Genomic DNA, 15,470 nt, shown 5'->3' with positions numbered 1-15,470 from the left:
GGATAGGGTGGAAGTGAGGGCTTAAGTGGGTCGGTGCAGACTCGATGGGCCAAATGGCCTCCTTCTGCATTATATGATCTATATATCTATGCATTGTCTTCATTCCCTGACCCGGCGAGCACTCTTCTATGGCCTCTACACTGACCATAACTATGCAAGAAAATTTTTAACTAACATTCTAAGTGGCGCTATGTCAAAACAGGGACATGCATTACAAAATGTAAAAAATGGTACCTCTAACAGTCCTCAATAAACTACACTCACTAAACATTCGGTCATACTAACTTCCTAAACAATACAAAATGAAAGCAGCATTTACATTTTTCCTGGCTTGGCAGTCAAACGCAGGGTTGTACAATCTTTCCATTTCTTTATTTACAGAAGAACGCAAACAAATGTCCTTTATTATAGACCGAGGGGTTCGGGGTCCTGGAGATAACTGAACATAGGGGATCTTATTCTGTATACCGGGGTGCGAGCGTGGTAGGCTCTCCTTCTCCATTTTCTCATGCAGATAGTCTGCACGATGCTGCAGAGTATCGCCAACACTAATAGGGATTCGACTACGTAGGAAAGGGAGTACCACGTTATGAGCTTATCACACCATGATGGCGTGGTGTTGCCTGTTACTGGGCTCTGGGTGCTATGGGGAAGTGAATCATTAATGGCTGGGGGGGTTGGGGTCAGGGGGTTCGCGTTCGCGCGCAACCGCGTACACATTATGACGAAAAACACGGGCAAAACAGCAGGTTTCGATGGCGGTGGCTAGGGTGAGGCGCTTTATTTTGAAGAGCTGCTGGCGTAGGGTGTCCGAGGTGACCCCAGAAACTACCTGATCCCGAATCATGGAGTCGGAGGTGGCCTCAAAGTCGCAGGACTGCGCGAGGATACGGAGGTGTGTCAAAAAAGATTGAAAAGGCTCATCCTTACCCTGCAGGCGCTGCTGGTAGAGGTACCTCTCGAAGCTCTCATTAACATCCACGTTGAAGTGTTTCTCAAATTTTAGAAGGACCGTCTTGTATTTCGTCTTGTCCTCACCTTCCGCGAATGCCAGGGAGTTGTAGATGTGGATGGCGTGTTGCCCCGCCGTGGAGAGGAGGAGGACGATCTTCCTGGTGTCCGATGTATTCTCCCTGTCTGTGGCTTCCAGGAAGAGTTGGAAGCGCTGTTTAAACAGCTTCCAGTTGACGCCAAAATTTCCAGCGATCCGGAGCGGCTGTGGCGGGCTGATGGTATCCATGGCGCAGGATGGCGGGTTTCTGAAGAGGGGCAGGTAGGTCTCACAGTCGCTGGTGAGTTTCCAGTCCTGGTATCATGTTGTGTTGGGTGTTCCAATACACAAACGAACCAACACGGTTGTAGATGGTACAACTCTGTTTTATTATTCTGTACAATAATAACTATTAACTTCTGGCTGTGGTTCGTACTTCACCAGCTAACCTGTGGACCCAGCCCTAGCACTATCTTAGTGAGGCACTCAGCACATGGTGTATGTCTGAGTGGCACGCTGTGAGCTCTGTGCTCTGAGCTATCTCCTGGTAGAATGAGCGGGAACTGTGGTGTTCCCTGTTTTATAGTGGGTGTGCTCCCACTGGTGATTGGCTGCGATGTTGTGTGTGTGTTGGTTGGTCCAACTACCTGTCCATCAGTGTGTGTGTGTGATTGCACCATGATATGTTAATGTGGATATCATGGCAGAGGGAACCTCTGTTAAGAAACTGGAGAGTATTATGAGAAAAGCCCCATGATTCGAAGATTCTGCTTGTTTTCGTGCTCCTCCACCTTCACCTTCAGCGATGTACACAGGCCTCCCAGGGTTCCCAACTCCGCCTCCAGGGATACAATGCGGTCGCTTTGATTGGACATCACCGCCTCCGCCTTTAGCAGCTCCGTTTCTTTGCCTTGTGGTCAAATGGCCACCTAAAATGGCGTCCTGCTAAGGATGTTGGGAGAATTGGCCAAATTTGAGAACACGCATGCTGCAGCTCAAATAAACACTGACAAATAAACTGCAGCCCAGACTCTGGAAAAAGGCCATCTCCAGGCCATCCCACGGACAATAGGACTTGCATGTCAATTTCACCTACCTACCAGACACAACGGCACCTGCATTCCTTATTTGGAAGGGCCTACGTGCCCCAGACACCTCCAGACATGGCCGGTAAGGGCATGCCCTGCCATCAAGGTGGCGGGCCTTGATCGATCAAGGTGATCGGACCCTGATCGATTGATTGGTGGCAACCCAGGGACCGCCCAAAAGGGCTCAAAATCAATAAGGATAAAAGGTGCTGCGCCACCCTACACTCGCTCTCTGCAGCAGCAACGGAACAAAATGACCTTCATAGGCCAACGCAAGAAAGACCATCACCCAACCAACAGGAGGAAGACCAGAGCAAGGAACAGACCTGACCAAGGACCGAACATTGGGGACTACAAAATTCAGGATACAGATAAAGGCCAATATCTGTCTGGTACTTGCTATTCACTCTGAAGTTAAGTTAAGGTCTCGTATGAACTTACTCTGTAGTGTAACTTATGTTGAGAGTGTGATTGTGTAACAATAACATTGAATGCATATGAATAAATATTGATTGATTTAAAGAAATAGACTTGCAGTGATTTGTCCACCCTATACGGGTTAAGACACGCTGTGGATAGCAACAGCCTCGAGGCACTTTTCCACACGGTCCATTGTCACTCTCCATGGCTCTCGACCAGTCCCCTTGTATCTCTCTTCCCTGCTGCTGGAATTCATCCCTGATAAAGGCCATTGGTCACTCCCTTTGAGCCTTTCCTGCAGGCGCTGACCCTTCCCTGCAGGCGTCGATCCTTCCCCTTCCGCCGCCATTTTCTCGATCATTTCCGCGCTGTGCTTTCCCTCCAATATTTTGATAGGGTTTTTAACCAATATTTGCTGGGTCTGGTAGCTAACTGGCATAACAATCCGGTACTCTACCCCCATTGCACCTTTTTCCATTGGAGCTATCCCGCTAACGGGGTTTAAAGTGTCGAAACCATTGCCTCCAAGCCGGAGCCGCCTTTTGTGCGGCCACTTCCACCATGGCCACCAGCAGCAGTCTCCACCTAGGTTCTTTAATAATATTACTGCAACAAATATAGACCTTAACCTCAGCTTGTAATAACACTACTGCTACAGCTATAAAATACAATATATATAACAATTTCTTACATTAACCACATTATTTTTCCTTTGCAACATCACTTTCCTATTCTCATATGCTGGAAAACAAGCTAGTTGGGGCGTGTCTGGTTTAATTGGATTAGAGACAGAATGAGTGCAAATTTGAAACATCAATGAAGAGGTGTGAAGGCAGTTGAATTGATCTGGTGATGCATAAAGGAAACCAGGAGCACTTGTATAACAATTTACATAAAGCAACAAAATAAGTGGTTTAAAGTTGGCTTTTGTATTTCAAAGGGGAACATGTACAAATTGAAAGATTTTAAATAGATGAGGGAAGATTGGGTAAGTGTACTTCTAAAATATAGTGACCATAAAGTAAAATAAAAAGAAACTTCTAAAAGACTGTAGGAAACAATAGAGGGTAAGATCAAAAGAGGAAAATAGGTTTAAGAAAACATTGAAGATGGTGTGTAGGGTAGCTGGTGAGATCTCAGAGAAGATAGCTGTAGACGAAGCCAGACTGGGAGAACCAGTTCACTCTCAAAGAACACTCTAAGAGTAGTAGGGCATTGTGTGGTAAAGTTACTAGAATTTTATGGATTTGAAAATCTATAAGGACTGTTGCCATTCAAAGGTGGGTTTAGCTCTGATTATTTAAACCAAAATCTGTTTGGAAAAGTATAACTGTGTCAAGGTATTCTTGTGTTTCATGTGTAATTTTCTTTTCTTTAATTTTAATAACTGTTTAATTTTAATCTAAAATCATCACAATTTGTCAGAGAAGTGAGTTCCTGATTTCAGAAAACTGCCTCATAATCTTCAGTCATCACTCACTAACGAGTATGATTGTCCACCTAAGAAACTTTGTATTACTGGTCACGGGTTCTGTGGGTTCTTGCTTGGCTGATGAACCAGATCCTAGCACCGCACCTTCGGCTGCACACTTGGCACGTGTTTCGGGAAGTGCAATCGGTCCTTGAAGTCTAGATCGCTAGTATTCCTTTCTCAAACTCCTTTTCTGGGTCTCCGATTGCTGCCGGGTGTTCTCGAAGAATTGTATCCCTTTAATCAGGGTTGGATTGGATTTGTTTATTGTCACCGAGGTACAGTGAAAAGTATTTTTCTGCGAGCAGCTCAACAGATCATTAAGTACATGAGAAGAAAAGGGAATTAAAGAAAATACATAATAGGGCAACACAACATATACAATGTAACTACATAAGCACTGGCATCGGATGAAGCATACGGGGTGTAGTGTTAATGAAGTCAGTCCATAAGAGGGTCATTTAGGAGTCTGGTGACAGTGGGGAAGAAGCTGTTTTTGAGTCTGTTTGCGTGTTCTCAGACTTACTCCAAGGTTACTCCAAGTAGATCTCTTCTGAGAAATGTTCCCCAGGCATTAATGTCTATGTTGTATTTCTTGAGGTAAGCCTTCAGGGTGTCTTTGAAGCACTTCCTTTGTCCTCCTCTTGTTCAGAAGTCTTCCTTGAGCTGGGCAACGAAGATTTGCTTTGGCAGTTTAGACCTGACATCCTAAGCACATGGCCGGCCCAGCGGAGTTGGTTTTGGATGATCATGGCCTTGATACTGTTGTTCTTGTCTCCTTCAAGGACACTGATGTTATTACGCCTGTCCTCCCAGCTGATGCGGGGAATCCGTCTCAGACAGCATTGATGGTACATCCGCAGGGCCTTGAGGTGGCGTCTCTATGTATTCCAGGTTTCTGAGCCAAACAGAAGAGTTGGGAGGATGACAGCTTTGTACACGAGGATCTTTTTGTCAGCATGGATGTTGAGGTTGTCGAAGACTCGCGTCCTTAGACTCTGACGGAGGCACTTGTGGATTGGATATGATGTTAGACTACTGTATCAATGACAGCCTTAGAGAGGTGGCTCCCCAGGCATGGGAAATGTTCCGTGTTTGGTGGGGTTTCTCAGTTGAAAATGGTAGAGAGACTGGATCTTGCCCTGGGGCGGATTGGTAAAGGTCTTGAGTCTTCTTGAGGTTGAGGCTGAGATTGATTATTTAGTATGCTTCCATGAAGGTGTCAAGCATAGCTTGGTAGTTCTCTTCTGAGTGGAGATGGCAATGTCATCCACATACTGAAGTTTCACCAGTTGAGATTGAAATGTTTCAGTTAATCCTGTAAATGATGTCTACTCCACTGGGAAGCTTGCTCTTGACAAGGTGAAGGATGGTGTCAATGAAGATGGAGAAAAGGTTGGGGCGATAACACATTGCTGCTGGAATCCTGTCTTGACCTCGAAAGGTTTTGTCTTATTCCCGGCATCTTGCCATGGAGGAGTGGGAGGATGTTGATGAATTTCTCTTGACAGCTGGCCTTTGACAGGGTCTTCCATAGCACTTCCTGAAAAGCCTTGGTCAGATTCATGTAGAATGGTTGATGTTATCCCTGCACTTCTCTTGAAGTTGTTGAGCAGTGAAAATCATGTCCGCTGTTCCACGGTTTGGTCAGAAGTCACACCGACTTTACGGATTGATTTCTTCAGAGACTGGGAGACGGCGGCTTGCGAGGTTTCGGGTGTTGAACTTCCTGGCGATGGAGTGTAGGGAGATCCCTCGGTAGTTCCCACAGTCCGCATTGTCTCCTTTCTCGAAGATGGTGGCAATGATAGCATCACATGTAGTCGGCAGGAATGTCTTCTTTGTCCCAGATTTTCAGCAACAGCTGATAGAGATGACAGGTGCTCTCTTCTCCTCCAAATTTGAAAATCTCCACTAGTATCCCATCCACTCCTGTGGCTTTTCCATTCTTCACGTGTTTAATGGCTTCAATTTGTTCATGCTTGGTCGGAGTCCAAGATCATCTTTGATGGGGAATACAGAGATTTTCTCAAACATGTCCTCATCAATGATTGTATCACTGTTTAGGAGCTCTTTGAAATTCTCTCTATCTAAGGCTGTTGTTTTCTTTGTCTAATACACCAATTGCAAAACCGGTCTGGCAGCTGTATTAAATTTCCCTTTGTGATTTGGGAAGTTGACACTTACCATCTGCCATACCATAACACAATCCTCCACTGACACGTGGCGTGGGCCATTTTACAATTTAAAAAATAAATAAATTTATGAGTATCCAATTATTTTTTTCTAATTAAGGGGCAATTTAGCCTGACCAATCTGCCTAGCCTGCACATCTTTGGGTTGTGGGGTGAGATCCACGCAGACATGGGGAGAATGTGCAAACTCCACACGGACAGTGACCTAGGGCATGGATAGAACCCGGGTCCTCGGCGCCGTGAGGCAGCAGTGCTAACCACTAGGTCACCGTGCTGCCCTTGTTTTACAATGTTTAAGGCTACACACATGCAAGTTAAGGTGATTGTTATTTCAGTAGTCACTGCACAACAATGTCTGCTCCTTCTGAACCTGCCACTCACCCACAATCCAGGCTCTGCCAGTGGAGGGGCGTGGTTACTGGCCACACCCCTCCTCCCATTGGCTGACGAAGGGGCGGGGCGGGGCCTGAGCGTGATGACGTTAGCACGTTAGGGGCGATGGAGCCGAACCGCCGCTTGGATCGGCCGGGATGAATTTGTTGTGCGGAGGAGAAGGGCAGGGTGCCGGGGCCGGTGTCTGAGCGGTGGCCGGTGTCTGAGCGGTGGCGGTCTCCTGCCCGCTCTCGGAAGTCCGGCGGAAGTGGGGGGTGCCTGGTGAGTGAGGGATCAGCAGCGGGCTGGGGAGGCATCGGGACCCCCCTCCGGGGGAGGGAGAGAGCAGGGTCAGTGTGAAGGGCAGTGGCTGGCATGGGAGGCCCTGGCACTCCGTCGTCATGGCAGCTCCGAGGCTGTGGGTCCTGGAGGCCAGGTTACAGTGCCCAGAATCTGGCCGTTCAGCCCAGGCTAATTGGAGAACTGGGAGCCATTGAATGATAGAATGGATGCAGCATGGAGGGAAGCCTTTCTGCCCATCGTCTCAGTGCTGGCCCGGCCATCACGAAGGAGCAGTTCATTTCGTGCCGCTCCCTTGCCCTTTTCTCGTAGTACTATTTTTCCTTTTAAATAATGATTCCATTCCCGTTTGAAAGACTTGATTGACCCTGCATTCATTGCACTGTCAGGCAGTGCATTCCAGATCCGAACCATTTGCTTTACATGGAAAAGTTTCCCCTCATGTCACCATATTATCATATTTATTTTTGTAATTAAATCTGTGTCCTTTCCAACAATGGGAACAGTTTCCCACTATCTACTCTGTACAGACTACCTCACGATTATGAATACCTCCCCTCAAACCTTCTCCAAGGAGAACAGCCCCAGCTTCTTCAATCTTTCAACATAACTGAATTTCCTCCTCCCGAGAACAATTCCCATGCTAAGGTATGATGCCCAGAATTGGATGCAGTAATCCGGTGAGAGTGAACCAGTGTTTTATACAAGTGCAGCATCACGCCCTTACTTTTGTGCTCCATGAATCTAATTATAAATCCCAGAATTCCATTTGCTTTTTTAACCTTGTTCTCAATCCTTATCTGAAGAAGGATGTTCATGCTATAGTGGGAGTGCAGCAAAGGTTTACGAGACTGATTCTTTGGATGGTGGACTGACATAGGAGAGATTGAGTCGGTAAAATTGTATTCGTTGGAGTTCAGAAGACTGAGCGGGGTATCTCATAGAATCCTATAAAATTCTAACAGGCTGAGACAGGATGGATGCAGGAAGCATGTTCCGCATTGTGGGGGAGTCCAGAATGAGGGGTCACAATCCGAGGTTACAGGGTAGGCTATTTAGGTCTGAGCTGAGGAGAAATGTATTCACTCAGAGAGTGCTGAGCCTGTGGGATGTGTTACTACACAATGTTTTATGTTTTCAAGAAGGAGTTAGATGTAACTCTTGGGGTGATAGGGATCATTGACTTCAGGAAACGAAGTATCATACACACCCCATCAATGGTGCCGAGATGGAGATGGTTGACAACTTCAAATTCCGAGGTGTTCACATCACCAACAATCTGTCCTGGTCCATCCATGTCGACAGTACAACCAAGAAAGCACAACACAACAGTGCCTATACTTCTTCGGGAAACTGAGGAAATTTGGCATGTCCACACTGACGTACCAATTTTTACAGATGCACCATCGAAAGCATCCTATCTGGCGGCATCACAGCCTGGTATGGCAACTGTTCGGCCCAAGACCGTAAGAAACTACAGTTCATCACGCGAACCCGCCTTCCATCCATCGACTGTCTACATCTCCTACCACCTTGGGAAAACGGGCAGCATAATCAAAGACCCTCTCACCTGGGCTATTCTCTCTTCCAACCTCTTCTATCGGGCAGGAGATACAATGGTTTGAGAACACGCACCAACAGATTCAAAAACCGCTTCTTTCCCACTGTTACCAGACTCCTGAATGACCCTCTGAACTATCTCCCCACGCATCTTCTCTACTGAGTAGTACTACACTCTGTATGCTTCACCTGATGCCTGTGTCTATATATTTACATTGTGTAGTTATCGGATAACCTATGTTTTTTCATGTTTGGAATGATCTGTCTGGACTGTATGCAGAATAATACTTTTCACTGTACCTCGGTACATATGACAATAAATGCAAATCAAAGTATATTTGGGGGGGGGGGGGGGGAAGAGGTGGCAGTAGCTATTGAGTTGGATGATCAGCCATGATTGTGAATGGCGGGCAGAGCAGGCTCGACGGGCCTACTCCTGCCCCTATTTTCTATGTTTTTGTGTAATCTCTCCTGCCATCTTAAATGATTAATACACATATACATCCTTCTGTTCCTGCACTCCTTTTGGAATTGTACCCTTTATTTTATCCATGTGGTCTTATCAAAATAATTCACTTCACACTTCTCTTCATTAAATTTCATCTGCCACTTGTCTACCCATTCCACCAACCTGTCCATGTCCTTTTGAAGTTCCTCACTATCTCTCATGATTCACTATACTTTCAAGTTTTGTATCATCCACAAATTTTGAAATTGTGCCCTGTGCACCAAGGTCTAGGTCATTCAGGAAAAGCAGGGATCCTAACTGGTGCCTGGGAAACTAAAAGCCTTTCTCCAGTTTGAAGAAAATGCGTATAACAACAACAACAAAGAAATGTACAGCACAGGAACAGGCCCTTCGGCCCTCCAAGCCCGTGCCGACCATGCTGCCCGACTAAACTACAATCTTCTACACTTCCTGGGTCCGTATCCTTCTATTCCCATCCTATTCATGTATTTGTGAAGATGCCCCTTAAATGTCCCTATCGTCCCTGCTTCCACCACCTCCTCCGGTAGCGAGTTCCAGGCACCCACTACCCTCTGCGTAAAAAAACTTGCCTCGTACATCTACTCTAAACCTTGCCCCTCTCACCTTAAACCTATGCCCCCTAGTAATTGACCCCTCTACCCTGGGGAAAAGCCTCTGACTATCCACTCTGTCTATGCCCCTCATAATTTTGTATACCTCTATCAGGTCTCCCCTCAACCTCCTTCGTTCCAGTGAGAACAAACCGAGTTTATTCAACCGCTCCTCATAGCTAATGCCCTCCATACCAGGCAACATTCTGGTAAATCTCTTCTGCACCCTCTCTAAAGCCTCCACATCCTTCTGGTAGTGTGGCGACCAGAATTGAACACTATACTCCAAGTGTGGCCTAACTAAGGTTCTATAAAGCTGCAACATGACTTGCCAATTCTTATATATATATTTAGCTGAAATTGGTTAGCTACAAAATGTGCTGTAGGTTTGTGTATTCCTGATACTCTTAAGATACACACAAATGAGTCTAATACATGTATAACTTTACATGGTTTGTATGGAATTAGACCATATCTTATAGCTGAGTTTACAGTGTTATTGAAAGGTACAGGAAGTTTCTTTAGATGAACAGGTTGGGTGGGTTGCGGGGATGGGGTAGAGGCGTGGGCTTAAGTGGGGTGCTCTTTCCAAGAGCCGGTGCAGACTCGATGGGCTGAATATTTGTCTGATAATGCTCCTGTGAAGTGGCCTGGGATGTTTTATTGAAATTTAAAGTTGTAGAAATGCAAGTTGTCCTTAATTTCCATTTGTGAAATTTTGTTTTCTGATGTTTTAGGTATTACTGTCCTGTCGTTCTGTCTATTTCTCGGTGTACAATGAGGAGCTGCTCTGTGACTGGATGGAATCGCCTTCGGGCTGAGGTGTTTCCTCAGCTACTGTCTGATGTCGTCTGCCCTTTCAAACGCCATTTGTCCAATAGCTGCCGGAGGGGAAGCTCAACAGTGCCTGTGTCAAACGTGAGCCCATTGCCTTCCCAGGCTCATGTTGTAATCTGTGGAGGAGGGATTGTAGGTTCCTCGGTTGCATATCACCTCTCCAAACTGGGCTGGAATGATGTTGTGTTACTGGAGCAAGGGCGGTAAGCACTGAAGATACAGTATTCAAAGTGTGGAGAAAATATTTTTGTTGATTAGCTCTGTATAGGTATTTCATACTACTGTAATAAATATTAAAGAGAGTAAAAAGATAAATAATACTATTTGACCTGAAATTTGATATTTTAGTGTAATTGTATCATTGTTTTTATAAGGGCAGGTTCAATTTTGTCATCACCTCAGGCTGCACGGACGACATGGTGGCACAGTGGTTAGCACTGCTGCTTCACAGTTCAGGTTCAATTCCAGCCTTGGGTGACTGTGTGGAGTTTGCACATCTCCCCGTGTCTGCGTGGGATTCCTCCAGGTGTAAGTGCTAACCTATCCTTTCTGTGCCTGGAATTGTAGCCTGGGGATGTTATCAATACAGCTTTCCAAGTGAATTTTTTTTTAAACAAACATTTTATGAAGGCATTTATGGTTTTATAACAACAAAAGATACAAGTACAAACGTAAACATAATTCAATGTGTAACATACCCCTCCATCTCCCACTGTTCCCGCCTAAGCTAGACAAAAGTAGCCTCACTCCCCCTATTGAATCTGCTGACAGTTTAGTTTTCTCCGAAGAAGCTGATAAACGGCTGCCACCTCCGAACGAACCCTGACGTTGATCCTCTCACGGCAAACTTAATTTACTCAAGCCTGAGAAACTCAGCCATGTCGCTAACCCGTAACCCCAATTTCGGGGGATTCGAGTCCCTCCATGCTTGTAAGATCCATCTCCGGGCTACCAAGGAGATAAAGGCCAAAACGTCAGCCTCTTTCGCCCCCTGGACTCCCGGGTCTTCCGACACCCCAGAAATCGCCACCTCTGGACTCGGCGGCACCCTCGTTTTTAGTACCGTGGACATGACATCCGCAAATCCCTGCCAGAATCCCCTGAGCTTCGACATGCCCAAAGCATGTGCACATGATTTGTGGGTCTGATCCACCACCCTCCTGGGTGTCTCCTGGAGCATTGCCACGTCCCGCTTCAAACTGTTCAAATGCGCGAATACGCGAGCCCTCTTGACAGGCCCATTCAGCCCTCTCACATTCCCCCCTCCCCGGATATCAACCATTACCCTTCTTAGGCCAACCACCAGCTCGCGCCTCCTCAAACCCGCCCTCGGGTGTTCACCGCCATTGACCTCTAATTTGTCTCCAAGTGCCAGTCCCTCCTCTGTCAGCAGAAAAATTCCCCCCCTCCCACCCCACTAACAAAATAACAATCCCAACCCCCCATAACAAACTGATTACCTGCTCACCCCCCACTGCGCTTCCGTGAGCTAGCCCGCTCAGCTAACCTGGTAGTCCCCGCCCATGGAGGCAAACATCTTACCCCCCACTGATCTCCCTCCCCCCTGCTTGAACATATATATGCAGAACATAACAATCCCCAACAAACTACAGGGATGGTGCAGGAGGGAGGGTTTCAGATTTCTGGATAACTGGGGCTCAGGAAGGTGGTTTAAAGTGTGTCTTCTTCAATGCCAGGAGCATCCGGAATAAGGTGAGTGAACTTGCGGCATGGGTTGGTATCTGGGACTTCGATGTTGTGGCCATTTTGGAGACATGGATAGAGCAGGGACAGGAATGGTTGTTGCAGGTGCTGGGGTTTAGATATTTCAGTAAGCTCAGGGAAGGTGGTAAAAGGGGGAGGGGTGGCATTGTTAGTCAAGGACAGTATTACAGTGGCAGAAAGGACATTTGATGAGGACTCGTCAATTGAGGTATGGGCTGAGGTTAGAAACAGGAAAGGAGAGGTCACCCTGTTAGAGGTTTTCTATAGGCCTCTGAAAAGTTCCAGAGATGTAGAGGAAAGGATTGCAAAGATGATTCTGGACAGGAGCGAAAGCAACAGGGTAGTTGTTATGGGGGACTTTAACTTTCCAAATATTGACTGGAAACGCTATAGTTCGAGTACTTTAGATGGGTCCGTTTTTGTCCAATGTATGCAGGAGGGTTTCCTGACACAGTATGTAGATAGGCCAACGATAGGCGAGGCCGTATTGGATTTGGTACTGGGTAATGAACCAGGACAGGTGTTAGATTTGGAGGTAGGTGAGCACTTTGGTGATAGTGACCACATTTCAATTACGTTTACTTTAGTGATGGAAAGGGATAGGTATATGCCGCAGGGCAAGAGTTATATCTGGGGGAAAGGCAATTATGATGCGATAAGGCTAGACTTAGGATGCATCGGATGAAGAGGAAAACTGCAGGGGATGGGCACAATGGAAATGTGGAGCTTGTTCAAGGAACAGCTACTGCGTGTCCTTGATAAGTATGTGCCTGTCAGGCAGGGAGGAAGTGGTCGAGCAAGGGAACCGTGGTTTACTAAGGCAGTCGAAACACTTGTGAAGAGGAAGAAGGAGGCTTATGTAAAGATGAGACATGAAGGTTCAGTAAGGGCGCTCGAGAGTTACAAGTTAGCGAGGAAGGACCTAAAGAGAGAGCTAAGAAGAGCCAGGAGGGGACATGAAAAGTCTTTGGCAGGTAGGATCAAGGATAACCCTAAAGCTTTCTATAGATATGTCAGGAATAAAAGAATGACTAGGGTAAGAGTAGGGCCAGTCAAGGACAGTCGTGGGAAGTTGTGCTTGGTGTCCGAGGAGATAGGAGAAGTGCTGAATGAATATTTTTCGTCAATATTCACACAGGAAAAAGACAACGTTGTCGAGGAGAATACTGAGATTCAGGCTACTAGACTAGAAGAGCTTGAGGTTCATAAGGAGGAGGTGTTAACAATTCTGGAAAGGGTGAACATCGATAAGTCCCCTGGGCCGGATGGGATTTATCCTAGGATTCTTTGGGAAGCTAGGGAGGAGATTGCTGAGCCTTTGGCTTTGATCTTTAAGTCATCTTTGTCAACAGGAATAGTGCCAGAAGACTGGAGGATAGCAAATGTTGTCCCCTTGTTCAAGAAGGGGAGCAGAGACAACCCCGGTAACTATAGACCAGTGAGCCGTACTTCTGTTGTGGGCAAAATCTTGAAAAGGTTTAGAAGAGATAGGGTGTATAATCATCTGGAAAGGAATAATCAGAAATTGGCTAGCTGGAAGAAGACAAAGGGTGGTGGTTGATGGGAAGTGTTCAGACTGGAGTCCAGTTCCTAGTGGTGTACCACAAGGATCTGTTTTGGGGCCACTGCTGTTTGTCATTTTTATAAATGACCTGGAGGAGGGCGTAGGAGGATGGGTGAGTAAATTTGCAGATGACACTAAAGTCGGTGGAGTTGTGGACAGTGCGGAGGTATGTTACAAGTTACAGAGGGACATAGATAAGCTGCAGTGCTGGGCTGAGAGGTGGCAAATGGAGTTTAATGCAGAAAAGTGTGAGGTGATTCATTTTGGAAGGAATAACAGGAAGACAGAGTACTGGGCTAATGGTAAGATTCTTGGCAGTGTGGATGAGCAGAGAGATCTCGGTGTCCATGTACATAGATCCCTGAAAGTTGCCACTCAGGTTGAGAGGGTTGTTAAGAAGGCGTACGGTGTGTTAGCTTTTATTGGTAGAGGAATTGAGTTTCGGAGCCATGAGGTCATGTTGCAGCTGTACAAAACTCTGGTGCGGCCGCATTTGGAGTATTGCATGCAATTCTGGTCACCGCATTATAGGAAGGATGTGGAAGCATTGGAAAGGGTGCAGAGGAGATTTACCAGAATGTTGCCTGGTATGGAGGGAAGATCTTGTGAGGAAAGGCTGAGGGACTTGAGGCTGTTTTCGTTAGAGAGAAGAAGGTTAAGAAGTAACTTAATTGAGGCATACAAGATGATTAGGGGATTGGATAGGGTGGACAGTGAGGGCCTTTTTCCTCGGATGGTGATGTCTAGCATGAGGGGACACGGCTTTAAATTGAGGGGAGATAGATATAAGACAGATATACTTCAGAGGTAGGTTCTTTACTCAGAGAGTAGTAAGGGTGTGGAATGCCCTGCCTGCAACAGTAGTGGACTCGCCAACACTAAGGGTATTCAAATGGTCATTGGATAGACATATGGACGATAAGGGAATAGTGTAAATGGGCTTTAGAGTGGTTTCACAGGTCGGCGCAACAGCGAGGGCCGAAGGGCCTGTACTGCGCTGTTATGTTCTATGTAAAACAAAGAAGAAAATTCCACCCACCATCCCCCATTAAGAACAAAGTTAACCCGCATAGAAAAGTGAGCAATGGCCCACAAATTGGTACAAAAACAATTCATACAAAACCCAAAGAGAAAAGCAACTTAACAGCATAGGTAAAGAGTTACTCGCCCCAAAGTTCAACATCCTCCATCACCTGCCAGTCCCCTGTCCATAACAAAGTTCATCGCCACATCTGGCGATCCAAAATAAAGTTCTTGACCCTCGTAAGTGACCCATAGACGAGCTGTGTACAACATGTCGAACTTCACCCCGTTCTTGAAGAGGGACAATTTAACTTTATTAAAGCTCGCCCTTCTTTTGGCCAGTTCCGCATCCAAGTCCTGGTAAATGCGCAGCTCATTATCTTCCCATTTGCAACTCCTCGTCTGCCTAGCCCACCTCCAGATCTGTTCCTTGTCCAGGAACCGGTGCATTCGTACGACCATTGTTCTCTACGGATCATTCACCTGCGGCTTCCTCATCAGCGCACTGTCCACCTCCAAGGGCTGAGTAAACGCACATTCCCCAACAGAGTCTCGAACATACGCGCCACATATGCCCCTGCGTCTGATCCCTGACTGCCCTCCGGGAGGCCAACGATCCTGAATAGTGCTTCAGACTTGTCTGCCTTTTTCCTTAACTGAGGTTCCCCTCTGCTCACGGTTGACAGGGCACTCAACCGGATTCAATCCATTTACCGTACCTCTGCACTCACCCTTTCCCCTCCCTACTAGAACCATAATAGGGCCCCCCTTGTTCTCGCTTTTCACCCACCAGCCAACTCCAGTATGATTGTACCATGAAACACATTTTACCCCCTTGCTCCAG

The 15,470-nt window shown here is 46.5% G+C and overlaps 1 protein-coding gene across 2 annotated transcripts in view; it reads left to right on the top strand.

Annotated features, from left to right (window-relative positions):
* The first annotated feature begins 6,645 nt into the window (after window positions 1–6,645).
* pdpr (pyruvate dehydrogenase phosphatase regulatory subunit) overlaps window positions 6,646–15,470 on the top strand; it is a 120,541-nt gene continuing 111,716 nt past the window's right edge. For both annotated transcript variants that reach the window (XM_072518482.1, XM_072518481.1), the window contains exons 1-2: window positions 6,646–6,819; window positions 10,215–10,517. In XM_072518482.1, the coding sequence (XP_072374583.1) occupies window positions 10,255–10,517 (263 nt within the window). In that variant the 5' untranslated portion in view covers window positions 6,646–6,819; window positions 10,215–10,254. The remainder of the gene's footprint in view (window positions 6,820–10,214; window positions 10,518–15,470) is intronic.

This window comes from Scyliorhinus torazame, chromosome 10 (genome assembly GCF_047496885.1).
Source record: "Scyliorhinus torazame isolate Kashiwa2021f chromosome 10, sScyTor2.1, whole genome shotgun sequence".
NCBI lineage: Eukaryota > Metazoa > Chordata > Chondrichthyes > Carcharhiniformes > Scyliorhinidae > Scyliorhinus > Scyliorhinus torazame.
The sequence above is the reverse complement of the archived record's forward strand: the minus strand, read 5'-3'. Positions and strand labels throughout refer to the sequence as shown.